Source organism: Rattus norvegicus, chromosome 1 (genome assembly GCF_021556685.1).
Source record: "Rattus norvegicus strain SHRSP/BbbUtx chromosome 1, alternate assembly SHRSP_T2T, whole genome shotgun sequence".
Taxonomy (NCBI): domain Eukaryota; kingdom Metazoa; phylum Chordata; class Mammalia; order Rodentia; family Muridae; genus Rattus; species Rattus norvegicus.
The window spans coordinates 3,181,450-3,196,673 of record NC_141534.1 but is presented as its reverse complement, the minus strand read 5'-3'; the positions used below and the strand labels follow the sequence as shown (position 1 = coordinate 3,196,673).

Below are 15,224 nucleotides of genomic sequence, written 5' to 3'. Positions count from 1 at the left end.
AACAATAACTGGTCTGCGGAACAGATGAGTCCATCAAAAAAAAAAACAAACAAACAAACAAAACAAAAAACAAAACAAAACAAAAAAAAAACAAAAAACAAAAACCTCAAAGAGAATAAATGACCCAATGAAACCTACCTTCCTGCTAACCTCCATTGTGTTCCCTTTATACACCCAAACAATAAACCAGCAACCTATTCGGACATGGACTTTTAGCAATGATACATGTGCAAGAGGAAGTATAGCTGGCGTACCAGCTGTCTGCAGTAGTATAGAAAGCTAATTATATATACATATATATGGATTTATTTACTTATAAGACTACACAGTAGCTATTTAGAGGGCATCAGATCACATTATAGATGGTTGTAAGTGACTCACCATGTAGTTGCTGGAAATTGAACTGGGGTCCTCTGGAAGAGCACCCAATACTCTTTTTTTTTTTTTTAAGAAGTATTATACACTGTAGTTAGGTGTCCTCAGACACAGTCGAAGAGGGCATTGGATCCCATTACAGAGGGTCGTGAGCCACCCTGTGGTTCCTGGGAATTGAACTCAGGACCTTTTGGAGAAGCAGTCAGTGCTCTTAACCGCTGAGCCATCTCTCCAGCCCCCACCTTGAACTCTCAACCACAGAGCCATCTCTCTAGTCCCATTTAAAAACATTTTTTAATGATTTATTTTTAAGATACGTGCATTGGTGTTTTTCTAGCATGTGTGTCTGTGTGATGGTGTCAGATCCCCTGGAACTGGAGTTGGAAATGGTCATGTGGGTGCTGGGAATTGAACTCAGGCTAGCTGGAAGAGCAACCAATGCTTTTAAAACCATTGAGCCATCTCTTCAGCTCCCAATAATATATTTTTAAAACCTTCAAAGGTTTTACATGGAAGAATCAGGAAAGCACTGAAATGTCTTGCTTGTCGTGAAACAAATTAATTTTACCTCTGAGGAAAAGTCACAACCATCATTGACTTTTGTTTAAGTGCATCATAGATGTGACTTCTTAGCCCAGGGAAACCTTCACAGTCTAACTTGACCTCTGAGAAAACGGATTTCTCCCCAGTTCCAGTCAGGCTAATTACACTGTGAAATGTGTTTTGAAACCAACCACAGCTTATCCACCCAGAAACAGTCCTGGAAGCAAACAAAGGAGTGAGATAAATGTAATTTCGAATTTCCATTTTAAAAAAGTGTAATTGAGCATGTTAAGTGCTATGGGAACATTGATTCATTTTGGAAACTAAACACAGTGGGTAACACCTACGGAGGTGAAATAAGACCCACACTGAGACTGAGTGTTGCAAGATGGGACTTAATCTAGAGAAGGATGTTAGTGGACCTCAGTACCAACACCCTGCTGTGAATGGAGCTTTCCTGATAGACTTCTGAACCTGTGCCAATGGTGCAAAGGGCACATGTGGGCTGGGAAATCCAAAACCAGCTCCTGGATGGGGCCAGAGAAGGGAAGGCAGGCCAGGACATGGAGGAAAGGCATTCTCCTTTCCAAGCTGGAGAATCAGTCATTTATTTTTGTAAATTGCATCACTGAAGAAAAAAACCACATATTCAGAATTCCAGTATGACTCTCATTATTTTTTAGTATGTGGAATCCTGTCTGTCCCATAAGATACTGATGATCAAATACAACAACAAATAATAACATATTAATTATTAATTTGATTAATAAATTAATTTTAAATTGATTAAATAGAACATCTGCATGAGAAGTATATAATTGTATATTTATAATATATAATAAAATACATGCTGTATGTTATATAATTTATATATTATATAATTTTTTTGAAATAGAGTTTCTCTGTGCAACAGAGCTCTCAGTTGTGCTGGACTCTCCTCATAGATCTGGATGGCCTAGAACTCACAGAGAAACATCTGCCTCTGTTTCCTGCGTGCTGTGATTAAATGCATGCGCCTTGACTGCTTCTTACTGGTAAGTTACTTGTACCATATAGGATGCTAAGTGCTCTACGGGCATCCTCTCGCTTGACATTCACTGTCCGTTTGAATGAAGCATTTATATTTCATCAACTTTATCACTGTAAAAATGCCACAATAAACATGTTATTGCTCATACTGATTCTCTAGCATGGATTATTCTAAAACAAAACAAACCTAGAACAGTGGTTCTCAATCTGTGGGTTGAGACTCCTCTGGTAACCTTCTATCTCTGCAATTATTTACATTAGGATTCACAACAGTAGCAAAATTAGTTATAAAGTAGCAACAAAGATAATTTTATGGTGGGGTGGGTCATCACAACATGAGGTTTTGTATTAAAGCATTAGGAAGGTTGAGAACCACTACCCTGGAAGAATAGATATTTTAAATCTTTGATACATTATTTCCTAGTTGGTTTCCAAAAGGTTGGTGCCAGTTTACACTGTCAATGCCCATGAGTATATAGTGTCTCACATGTGTGCCGAGTTTGTTTGTATTTATTTATTTATTTATTTATTTATTTATTTATTTATTTTTACACTTTGGTAAGTATAAGCTGACATCTACATTTGATTCTCTTTTTTCCCTCACTCTTTCTGATGGTACTAGGGATTGAACCTAGGCCCTCCAATGTGCTAAGTGCTGTCCCCTGAATCCATATGCCTAGCCTCTGACTGTCTTTAACCCTGGCCATTTCCTGTGTTAATCAACTGCTTGTCTTCACTAGGAAACTGTTTCCTTGAATCCTTTGCTCATTCGCTTCTGTCAAACTAACCCTCTGCCCTGTTAATATTTTGAGATCATATTTCCTAGATTTCTTGTTCGTAATTCCTTACTTACTGACACATTTTTTTTTTTGTGACTTTGTACAAAAATCTTTCTTTTATGATCTACTTAACTGGTTTGAAGACTTCTTCCTCCCAGAGAGGTAATACTGGATTTAGCTTCTAGTTTTTCTAACTGGAAGTTACTAGAGTAGACTGTGGCTTAATTTTAAAATACTTGTGTATATCAGGTTAGTGAGATGACTCAGTAAATAAGGGGACCTGCTCCCAAATTTGAATTCCACCTCCAAGACCCACACAATGGAAGAAAACCAAATTTGCAAATTTGCCTGTCTTCCATACATATGCTGTGGCAGGCATGTCCATAAACACACTAAGTAAATAAATGATGTAAACGCTGGTGTTAATCCCAGTACTCGGGAGGCAGAGGCAAGCGGACCTCTGTGAATCTGAGGCCAGTCAGGTCTATGAAAAGAGTCCAGGATGGCCAGGGCTCTGTTACACACAAACTGTTTTGAAAAACCAAAAAAAAAAAAAAAAAAAAAAAAAAAAAAGAGTAAATATCCATCTGTGTGTGGTCAGAGTTGTAAGAGTTGTAAGTCTCAATGCTTTTTCTCCAACGTTGACAACAAATAATCTTAGTACTATTTATGAACTATAAGTGATTGCTGCTCATGCAAAAAAAAGTGGTCTGTGGAGATGAGTCAGTCAGCTTGTTCGGGGGTGGGGGTGTGGGGGGAATCAGTCCTGCATAGGGGGAAGTTCAGTCCTATCTTAGTACTTGAAGACCCGCAGCAGAGGGCGGTCTGCTTTGAGGGAAAGGCAGAATTTTACCTGGGGCTTCGGTTTGACAAGCAAAGGGTTGCTTTTCCAAGCTCTATCCAGAATTCCAAACTGGATTTCAGGCTAGTTTAGTCAAAACAGGATAAAGGTTCTGGTCCCCGAATGCTGAGAGCCTTTATTCTCAGCTCCTACAGGATCCCCCAGAACTTCAGCCTCCACCCCACAGACCACTTCCCTCAAGGCATTCCACATGTCTTTCCAACCAATCACACCAGCCAAACAAGGTTCTGCAATAATACCACAGACACCTATACTGCCCGAAAAAATAACAAGAAACGTCCACGCTTGGTCATTTATGAAAATGTGAGCTAGACTGGAAGCAAGGCATTCAAGTCCAAGATGGTTGGTTAACAGGGCTTTGGATGGGAGGAGCCTAGACTCAGACACCCCCCCCCCCGCCCCTCCTTTCCCCCTCCCCCCAGGACTGAGGACTTTAGGCGCTCCGCCTCCCTTCAGGTAGAACTGTCACTTCAAGATACCTCCCTACTCTGTCCTACTCTGTCTCTCACTAGCTCTAACAGAGTTAGAGATATTAATTATCCTCATTATCCTTGAGAGTGACAGACCCTCAGGGCTGTTAGGGAAGGCACTGTGAGCTATTCCAGGGCTCAGCTCAGCTCAGCTCAGCAAATGACTTGCTGATTGGCCCTCAGGGTAGTTGCTTTCTAGGTCAGCCTTCCAAACAACAGGATTTGACCTTTGAGCTGTTGTGAGAAGTAGCAAATAGCTTAAAATACCTTCTAACATCAAACTCTCGGAGAGTGGCCAATATATTGGTGGGTGGGTAACCCCTCTAAATCTATTGTATTCCATCCCAACCAGCTCTGCCTCATGACTTCTTAATAAACTGGTTACAACTCCCTGCAAGGGGCTTTGCTAAATCACTGACTCGTTTAGCCTCAAGCTCCACATGCTCACAGGATTCACAAGAATGGAGGAAAGAAACCATAATAATCCAGAAAGGAAAACTGAAGTAGTCTTACAAACACAAAGAACTCAAAAAGGGTAAACATCTGGACCGGGGAATCCCGGAAGTCTGCAAAATGCCCTTTGCCCTCCATGCAGGGCTAAACAATGCAGCCTGTGAGCAGAGGCTGAGGACCTGAAGAAATCTGGGCATATCTGCGCTTCCCAGAGAGTGGTCACGTCAGTGCTCCCCAGAGAGGAGGCCTTACCCGTGGTCAGGGCAAACTCCCCTAGAAAAAGGAAGGACAAAGAGGGAGGAAGGAGAAAAACCACTTAGATACCTTTTGGGTTTGGCCTTACTCTTAATCCTGTTTTAGTTTTCTTTCCCCGGATTTAAGGAAAGTTTCGGTAGCAAAGCAAAAATTCTTCAAGATGAGCACGGAGAACCTGAGGGAATAAATTTTGCTTCTCTGCTACTTTGCCCCTTCATTGTGTCTTGGTTCTTCTAGGCTCACTGATATAAAAACCACAGGGCAAGCTGTTTAGGCCTTTTAAAGAGAGACAAACTTTACACAGTATCCACTGTGTACTGCGGAGCCCAGTACAAAATTCCGATCCCCTCCGCACGCAGCTGGCCCTCTTTAAATTCAGTGGGACACAAAACAACAAGGTCACGAATGTAGGGCTATTTGGGGGGCAAGGGATGGGAGAAATGAATAGAGGCGAAGTGACAAGTTTTTCGTGATATTTTTATCTGAAGGAAGTATGTGCAGGCACAGAGACAGACCAGAAAGCAGGAGTGGATGTTAGGAGCAAATTTTCATCTAATCAAATCTTGTCCTTGCTATTTCCTGCGGTAAAACACGCTTTATAAAACCTACGAGACGAAATGAAACTAAAATGATCTTTACTGGGACAAAGAAGGTTCTGAGATATCCACTTAAATCGAATTTTCGCCAGTCCCCTCGGAACTGTCCTCCTATCTCTCAAAGGCAGTCCAACGGACCCTGCTTCTGCCCATCTACTGGACTTTCTTAGCATCAGACTAAAGTCTGAAAAACAAAACAAAACAAAACACAAACAAAACAAAAACCTTGAGCCCCTTTTCCAGTTACCCGCAGCTTTAATCCTCTGGAAGCAGCGGGTTTTCCTTGTTTGGTAGCAGGGGGGACCCTCCTCCCGGTGCTTACCTGGCCCGGGCGAGATCCCGGCGGCGTCCCCGGCGCGACTGAGGGTGTAAGTGCGGTACCCGCGGAGCGGCGCGAACTTGCAGACGCTGCGGCCGCGGGCTGTGCAGTTAAACAGGTAGCAGCGAGGCGCCGGCACGGGTGAGGGCACGCTCGGCCCCCGGGGCAGCTGCACCACCGCCACCGAGCAGCTCGGCTCGGAGCAGCAGGCCGCCACGCACTGCCGCCAGCCCCGCACGGTCCCGGGTGCGCGCAGGAAGCTGGCTCCCGCCGCGATGGAGTCCTGGGTGCGGATGATGGTATCGGACACCGCCCGGTAGACCGCCGTACCGCCCGCACCGGGGCAATCCTCCTGCGGGCCGCCCAGCAGCTCCGGCTCCAGCTCCTCGCGAGGCCGTGCCCGCTGCAGCTGTCGGCGAAAGTCTTGAAGCAGCCTATCCACTCCGGACGGCGGAGCGGCGGGCTCCCCGGGCCGGCCGCCGGGCAGCCAGAGGCAGAGCAGCAGCAGCCCGCGGAGCGCGCGGTGCCGGGAGCCCGGGCCCGGTCCTCCCCGGGCGGCCATGGCACGAGCGCGGCCTCAGAGCTCGGCGGCCCCGGGGCCTGACTGCTTCACGGAAGCGGTGAGCGTGCCGGCTTCGAGAGGCATCGCGGGCCGGATTCACCCGGACTTGGCGCCGCCCTGGCCCTTCTACCAGGCTGTGGGCTTTCGGTGCCCCTATCTTCGCTCCGGCCGCGGAAGCGCACCGGGGCGACGAGCGGCCTTTACGTGGATCAGCACCGGCGTGAGGACAGCGGCTGCGGCGGGGCGGAGCCTGGCGTGCTGGGGCGGCTCTGGGCGGGACTTCCGCAGGCGGACAGGTCACGGGCTCGCGGGGTGGGGGTGGGGGTGGGGGTGGGGGGAGAAGGAGGGGAATCCCCGGAGTTTCCTGGCGGCTCCGTGGAGTGATCACACCCTAAGCAGGGTGGGTGTTTGGACCTAGCAGGCCTCATTAAGCAAACAGACCTGTGCAAGGCCGTAGCTCATAGGGCAGGGCTCGGGGTTTAATCCATCAGTCTGAAGTCCGGGGCTACTCCAGAGAGCCACGGGCACAGCCAGGGAATCAGACAACTTTGTCAAGTGTTTTGGCATCAACTCCGTTGCATTACTTATTACTAAAGAGCTTTGGACTATGGTGAGTGGTAATAAAGGAAACAAAACATTTACATTCTGGTTCTGATTTGCCTTTCTGTTTCTTTTAGAAAACTCATACACCAGAAATTTAGGAAAGGAAAGCTGAACTTGTGCGGAGGCAAAGGCCAAGGTGGTAGGGGAAGGAGGGTTGAGCGGAGTGATGATCTCGCATCAGTTTACTGGGTGTTTGAATGAAAGAGTAAAATATACAGCCAAGAAGTCAGAAGTTTAAAAATGCTAAAATACCGGGCTGGAGAGATGGCTCAGTGGTTAAGAGCACTGACTGCTCTTCCAGAGGTCCTGAGTTCAATTCCCAGCAACCACATGGTGGCTCACAACCATCTGTAATGGGATCCGATGCCCTCTTCTGGTGTGTCTGAAGACAGCTAGAGTGCACTCAAAATTAAAAAAAAAAAATGCTAAAATGCTCTCTCACCCCTAAGGAGCCCTAAAACCCTCAAATTCCAGACCCTGCTCTCTGCCTGTTAGTAGGTAAAAGGTCACATTTCTTGAGCCTGCTCTCTGTATAGAACTAGATAAAAGGCCATAAAATAAGGCCCTTAAGTACTGATCCCGACCTAGTAAAGAAAACAGGAAGCTTCTCCCAGGAACTAGCTGACCATAAAGTTAGATTACAATCTTAAAAGCAATCTTGAGAGACAGGAAGCTTCTCCTTGTGATTTCTCACTGGTATTCTCGATATTTTCCAATGATGCCATCCCTACTCACTTGGATTGTGGCTTCTTCCTTTAAATAACCCTTCTTTAAGCTACTCTGGGTCAAACCCCTCTACCCTTGTGTAAGATACGAGTCTTGACCCCAGTGCACTGGTTCCTATCAATAAACCTCGTTTAATTACAGCAAGGATGGTCTTACGTGAGTTTTTGGGGGGTCACGTCATCCCGAGACTTGAGTGAGGGTCTGTCTGCTCCGGGGGTTTTTCAGGAATGGATGGCGCCTGTCTTAGTGTTGACTGATAGAACACAGTACTCTTCAGTGTGCGTGCAGCTTTAAGATCAAGATATCATCATATTCATTTCTAAAATCATAGATGGTCCCATTTGTCCTCACAGAGTAGAAGGCGCTTCCTGGGGTTTCCTAATCCCACTCAGAAGACCCCTCACTCAATAGTAGAGTGCCTGTGTATACAAGATCCCAAATTCAATCCCTAGCAAAACACACACACACACACACACACACACACACACACACACACCCTAACCTCAAACTATCAAGCTGAGATTTCAACATATGAATTTTAGTATAAGCTTTAAGTCTATAGTGACCCATGTTCAATGTTTCCCAGCTGTTAAGTAAGTCAGTGCCCAGGAAGTGCTTAGAAGGGCACCTGACACGTGGAGAAGCTCTTTACTCTCAATTTTGAGCTCATCTTTTGTTTTTAAATGCTTTTATTTATTCTTTGAGCATTCCGTACATCTTTAGCATATACTAATACCTTCCCCAACTCCACTCAGTTCCTCCCTCACCTCCCTCTCTCTTTGTTTCACTTTTCAAACCTAAACAACAAAAACAAAATAAAACCCAGAAATGTGGAATCTTATTTGTGTTGACTAGCTACTCCTGGACACGGGGCCTGTTCTGAAGCATGGCTTATATATCCAGTGTGGCCAGACTAGACAAACACTGTCCTCTGCCCCCCAAAAGCTATTGTGAACAGCTTCTTGGCCAAGGGTGGGACTCTGTTATCCACTTTCTAGGCCCTGTGCTAACATCTTCTCTGGCGTCACCTTCAGCAAGTCTTGCAAATGCTGTCACAGCCTCTGTGAGTCTGTAATTGCCTTTTCTGTCTGGAAAACACTATTTCCTCATACTTGGCGTCTCAGTTAGGATTTTACTGCTGTGAGCAGGCTCCATGGCCAAGGCAACTCTTATAAGGACACCATTTAATTGGGACTGGCTTACAGGTTCACAGGTTCAGCCCATGATTACCAAGGCAGGAGCATGGCAGCATCTAGGCAGGCACTGTGCAGGAGTAGTTTAGATTTCTACATCCTCACCTGACAGCCAATAGAAGACTGGCTCCCATGTGGTTAAGAGGAGGGTCTCCAAGCCCACCGCCACAGTGACACACTTCCTCCAACAAGGTCACACCTCCTAATAGTGCCACTCCCTGGGCCAAGCATGTTCAAACCACCACACATGGTATCTCACGATGTAACACTGTCTGGCTTTGAACTCATGAACCTCCTGCCTCATCCTCCTCCTGAATGCTGAGATTATAGGCCCAAACTGCCTCTACTCTCATCTCATTTCTTAATTTTACAGATGAGTAACCAGCCGCACTCACTCCTGTGTCAGCCTCAGCTGGCAAACCCTCCACCTGGATCTACCTGTGCTCCGGCCTCCCTTCCTGAACCCAAATTCTTCCGCTTTTGATTTTTCCTTTTCCTTTGTGCTCTTGTCTTTCTCTAGGTTTCCCTCTCATCCCTATCCTGGAGATGTAATATAGTTATAGCCTGCCACCTCCCCCTCCCTATGCTCATCTTCTACTGTCTCACAAGCCACTTTCTCAACTTAACTCTTTCCTGTCCTCAATGACTTGCTCAGTCTTTTCCTCTATCAAAACTCTGTGGTTTACATAATTTTTCCACTCTCTCTCCCTCCTTGGACTATACACACATTATATATTTTTATTCAAAGCTAAGCCTAAAATCAAACATACTAGATAGAAGGCCCTCTAATTCTTCGAAGATCTGATGACTATGACATTTAAATGTTTAATAATTGTAGAGACATCAAAGGGCTTTCTAGTAGGCCCATGCATGGCAAACATGACTCTAGCAGTCCTTGCCCTTCCCCCATTCCCTTTGCCTTGATAAATTGTTAGATTACATTCCTAATCCTAGCCACCAAGGTCTGGTTCCTCATTTGGCCTTCTGAGGCTGCATACCGAGGTCCAGCTATCAAAATATTGAAGTCCAGCAATCAAAAACCCTCCTGGGGTTCACCTAATTAGCATGCCCAGTCAGCATTAAACATCACAGCCTAACACAAGGGCTTCCTTTTTTGGTTTACAAACTGCCATTTGCTTATAGGCCATGTCTGTCTCCTCTCTATCCTGAGGTACTCCTTGGCCCCTCTGGGGCTAATCCCCTCTCCTCCACTTGTTCCTTTCCCTTCTTGCTCACTCTCTGGCTTCTGTCTTTGTTTCTTATTCCCTGTTTATCCCTCTGGAACAAATAAGTCTTTGTTTTAGGGTGTCTTGTGCCACCTTTGAGGTCCTTTCAGATATATTCATGCCTAACACAAACCCTGTGATCTCCAAGTAAGACAGATCAGGCACAATGATGACAGTGACTCCACCTGGATTGTGGTAACACTAACCACTGGGAAAATTGCCCAGGCCTCACTCATTGCCAGGACTCTGTTCCAATTGCAAATACTTTTGGGTTAATTGCCCTGCTCTGCCAAGTCAAAGTGCTGCCAATTTCCCCAAGTACAGAACAAGAACAGCAACAATTACCCAGCAAACCCAATCCAACAAACCCAACCCAACCTAAACAAACAAAAAGACATCTCAGATGTGGATCTCACACCTCAAGGCCACTGCCCTGATGACAGCTGAAGGCTTACCACTACAGCCCAGCCGTCAAGACCACAGGAACCTAGGGATATTGTCTAGGTAATGAAAAAGTCTATGCTATTTTAACTGACACAGAGGCCATTCAGATGATACCTCCTCCTATAATTCATCCCCAGATCTCTGATGATATTGACTGACCAGCCTAAGCACACACTGGTCACTCTCTCCCACTTACTCCTTCCCCTCACCCACAGTCAGAATACATGGCCAGTGCTCCAAACCCCTTCACACTCCACCATTAACTCTCTGGTTGGGGGTTGGTCTGGTGTTGTGTTTACAAATCCTAAATTCTGAACCACAAGATCTGGCTGTTTCCAGTGAGTGAATTCTCACATACACTATCCTTTGCTGTGTAAACCTTGCTCCCCAACATCCTGAATTCCCCTACCTGTCCATTCCTATGGGTGGGACCTCTCCTCCTTTCCCTGGGATCTTTCCCCGTCTCCCTGGTCCTCTTCCCCTTTCCCTGGTCTTTGGACTCCCCTTCCCCAAGTGCCAGGACCATGAGCCTCAAATCAACTAAAAAATGCTCCAGCAACTGATGTTCCCTCAGAATCTCCATCCTAGACAGCTCCAAAGCAACCAGCCCCAGACCGTTCAACATCACAAACCGCTCCAGTGCTGCCTGTGCTGCCCTTCACCTGATTTTACAGATAAGAAACAGGTGCACAAAGCTGAAAGATTACATGTCCTGCAACCAGGTGGGGCCTAACTTTCCTCTGAACCTGCTAATGAAGTGGTCAGTATACTCAGACCCCTCCCCCCATCCTCATCTGCACTCCTTTCAAGGACTCTGCTCTGTCTGCTGGGACAGATTTAGCTCTCAGTGACTCTACCCCCAGACTCATGTTGGGACCGATTGTGAACATCTGGCCTAGTAGAACCTCTCAGAAGTTTTCTTTTAGGATATAAGATGGGGAACAGAGAGACACGACTGAGTTAGAGTGGGAGGAATAGCTGAAGGGTCAGGTAGGCTCCAGGGCTACCTGAAAGGAGACTACAGAACAGAGGAGCTGTTCAGCAGAGGAGAGACATGCTGTCAGAACAACAAGTGGAGGACTCAGTAATAGACATTGAGAGAGGAAGAAGGGGAGACACGAACTACCTTACTGCTTACATCCCAATGACTCCTTAATCACATACTTAAGACGACTAGTTGGGGAATTTAAATCTCACACACACAGACATACACACACACACACACACACACACACACACACACACACACGGGGGTGGGGAGAGAGACAGAGAGTGAGACAGAGAGACAGAGACAAAGAGACAGAGAGAGTAATATAACCAGGCAGGAGTGTTCCAGGCCTTTACTCCCAGCACTTGAGAGGCAGAAACTCTGGCCTTAAACTCTGTGAGTTTAAGGTCAGCATGGTCTACACAGCAAGTTCTAGGGCAACCAGGGCTATTCAGAGAAACACTGTCTTGAAAAACAAAAATCCACAACACAGGACTCAAAAAATTATACTAATGTACGTGCAGGTGTACATGCATGTATGTACATGAGTGTATGTACATATGTGTGGAAGCCAGAGGACAACACTGGATATGGTTTTTGAACACTCCTGCTAGTCCACATTTGAAGGGATTGTACTTAGGTTGGATATTCACTGAAGCAGATTCTTCAGAGGAATTTAAAATCCCCACTTTCATGTCCCTACATCACACTGAGGAGAGAGACTATTCATTGAGCAGCTTCTGGGTACCAGATCAGCCAGCTGATCTCACTTCAGCTTCCCCATCAATTGTGAGTTCTGGTCTGTTTGTCTCCCCAAGTCACTGATGAAAACCCAGGGCTAGCCACAGTGTAACTTAGGAGGGCTAAGCCTTGCTTGTTGGCGCCATCTGTTCTTGGAATAGAATTGGCAGTGCTTCTGTAAGACCCAAAAGTGATTTCTGAAGGCACACAGTGAATGACTGTTAAGAAAACCATTGGGTTTGATTGTGTGTGTGTGTGTGTGTGTGTGTGTGTGTGTGTGTGTGTGTGTGTGTGTGTCTGTCTGTCTGTCTGTCTGTCTGTCTGTCTGTCTGTGTCTGTGTGTGTGTCTGTGTCTGTGTTGGGCTCTTCTTTCCCTTCTTAAGGTCAATGTCACCGAAGTGTGGTTTACAGGCAATAACACGTTTTTTTTGTTTTTTGTTTTTTTTTTGGTTCTTTTTTTTTTTTCCCGGAGCTGGGGACCGAACCCAGGGCCTTGCGCTTCCTAGGCAAGCGCTCTACCACTGAGCTAAATCCCCAACCCCAGCAATAACATGTTTACGTTAAGCACTCCTTGTTGGCTGAGGAAGTTCTTTCATTGAACAACTTTGTTGGAGCTCAACTGATTGGAGATGCTTTTCTGTGTTTTTAATTTCTCTATTTGGGGGCTGGAGAGATGGCTCAGCAACTCAGCGAATATTGCTTTTGCAGAGGACCTGAATTCAATTCCCAGCATCCACGCTGGGTGGCTCACAACTGCCTATTGGCCCCTGATGCGTATTCTGTGTCAGAGTGAGATGCAGGACCATCAGGATTGTAACCATGTTGGAAAGGGAAAATGTGTTTTAAGGAGAGCCATTTGTATCATCAGATAACTGAAAGAATGGACCCTTATGGGCTGGACTTTATTAGGAATCACATGTTGGGTAAAAGACAAAGTGGGTAGGAGGCAAGGTGGGTTAGGGTTAGGCTCCATTAGAAGTGGGGTGTGCGTAAGGGGCAAGGTGGGTGTCCTGACTGGTTTTATGCCAACTTGACACAAGCTAAGAGTCATCTGAAAGGAAGGAACCTTGATTGAGAAAAATGCTTCCATAAGAACCGAGCTCTGCGAAATTTGTTTCTAAATAATGATTGATAGGGGAAGGCTCTGACCATATTGGGTGTTGCTATCCATTGGGCAAGTGGTTCTAGGTTCTATGAGAAAGCAGGCTAAAGCTGGGTGGTGGTGGAACATGCCTTTAATCCTAGCACTTGGGAGACAGAGAAAGGTGATCTCTGAGTTTGAGGCCAGCCTGGTCTATGGAGTGAGTTCTAGGACAGCTGGGGCTACACAAAGAAACTCTGCCCGAAGAAGAAGAAAAAAGAAGAAGGAGAAGCAGAAGGAGGAGGAGGAGGGGAGGAGAGGGGGGAGAAGGGGAAGAGGAGGAAGAGGAGAAGGAGAAGGAGGAGGAGAAGAAGAAGAGGAGGAGGAAGAGAAGGAGGAGGAGGAGGGAAGAGAGGGGAGGAGGAGGGGAAAGAAGGGAAAGAAAAAAGAAAGAAAGGAAGGAAGGAAGAGAGAAAGAAGGAAAGAATGAAAGAAAGCAGTTAGGTTGAACAATCAAGCCACCATGTCAAGACAGTAAGCAGCACTCCTCCATGGCCTCTTCATCAGCTCCTGCATCAGGTCCTGTTAATACATTTTAAAAAGTAAATATTCATTTCTATCCCTAGCTAGCTCATGAGTGAGAGTGAAGCCTACTAGATTTATTTAATCAGCTTTATCAAAACTACTGGGCAAAATAACCCTAATCTATTTTTTATTATGCTAGACTGGCTAATTCCCAACTATGCTCCCCAAGTCCTATCAGTTTGAGTCTTGTCTGGGTAATTTTTGCTCTATCAGTCTGTCCTCAAGGGGCATTTCACTTGGCCATGTGCCCCTGGTCCATCTTCTCTCATGGAGATTTCCTGTTTTCTCTATCTTCTTTCTCCTTCTCCTCCTTTCTTTCCTCTTCTTCCTCTCATGGTCCCTACCTGTGACCCCCCCGGCCCAGTAACCAAAGTTCCACTTTCCTCTTTTCCCCTAATAACTGGATATGGCCACTTTTATTTAACCAAAAGCTTTAAGTTAAGGAACAACCAGATCTTGGGAGTCAGAATTTAACACAGCACCAGAGCAACCTCCAACAAGTTTCCTGCCCTGTTGTTCCCATCCTGACTTCCTTGGCCCAGGGAGTGGCACTATTTGGAGGTGTGGACCTGTCGGAGTAGGTGTGTCAGTGTGGTTGTGGGCTATAAGAACGTCATCCTAGCTGCCTGGAAACCAATATTCTGGAAGCAGCTTTCAGATGCAGATGTAGGACTCTTAGCTCCTCCTGTATCATGCCTGCCTGGATGCTGCCATGCTCCTGCCTTCACAATAATGGACTCAACCTCTGAACCTGTAAGCCAGTCCCAATTAAATGCTGTCCTTATGAGAGTTGCCTTGGTCATGGTGTCTGTTCACAGCAGTAAACCCTAACTAAGACACTGGGGCAGTAAGAGGTAAAGTGGGTTAGAGGCAAAGGTGTGGCCTTGTGCCTCTCAGAGGGGTTGCTTGTTTCCCAGGAAGAGATTTCAAACACATCTGACAAGTTTTCAAGGTAGATCATCGGGCATGGATGGGATCTCCCACGGAACATGGTTACTTAGTTGTGCAGATGTCTTGATTTCTACTTAAACCTAGCCCCTGTCAGGACCGAGAAGGTCCTTGGGGAACCTCAGTATTTGTTATTTTTCTCTTTAACTTGTGCACAGGGTGGGGGGGGGGGGTGAGCACCAAGCTTAGATAGTTGAGACTGTCAGAGTCCAAGCTTTGTCCCTCAAAACTTTGGTACTTAGATGAAGCATATGGCTGGGCCAGACAGATGGACAAATGGGTTTCTTACAGCAATTAGATTGAATCACATCAAACACTGGTGACCATGCTGTGCTGAAGCCCCAGAAGGCAGTTGGGAATTTGTTGCACATTGGTTTCTAGATGGACACACTAAGTGGTGAGATGACAGGTTCATGTGAAAGGAAAATTATACAGATTTAAGGTTT

General features: G+C 46.0%; 1 protein-coding gene across 7 annotated transcripts in view; it reads right to left on the bottom strand.

Annotated features, from left to right (window-relative positions):
• The window catches only part of Lrp11 (LDL receptor related protein 11), a 126,879-nt gene that overhangs the window by 22,052 nt on the left and 89,603 nt on the right, over positions 1 to 15,224 (bottom strand). For 3 of the 7 annotated variants that reach the window (XM_087651261.1, XM_087651266.1, XM_087651263.1), the window contains exon 1: positions 5,685 to 6,478. The exons of 3 other annotated variants lie outside the window; for them this stretch is intronic. In XM_087651261.1, coding sequence (XP_087507387.1) covers positions 5,685 to 6,243 — 559 coding nt within the window. In that variant the 5' untranslated portion in view covers positions 6,244 to 6,478. 7 annotated transcript variants of the gene reach the window in all.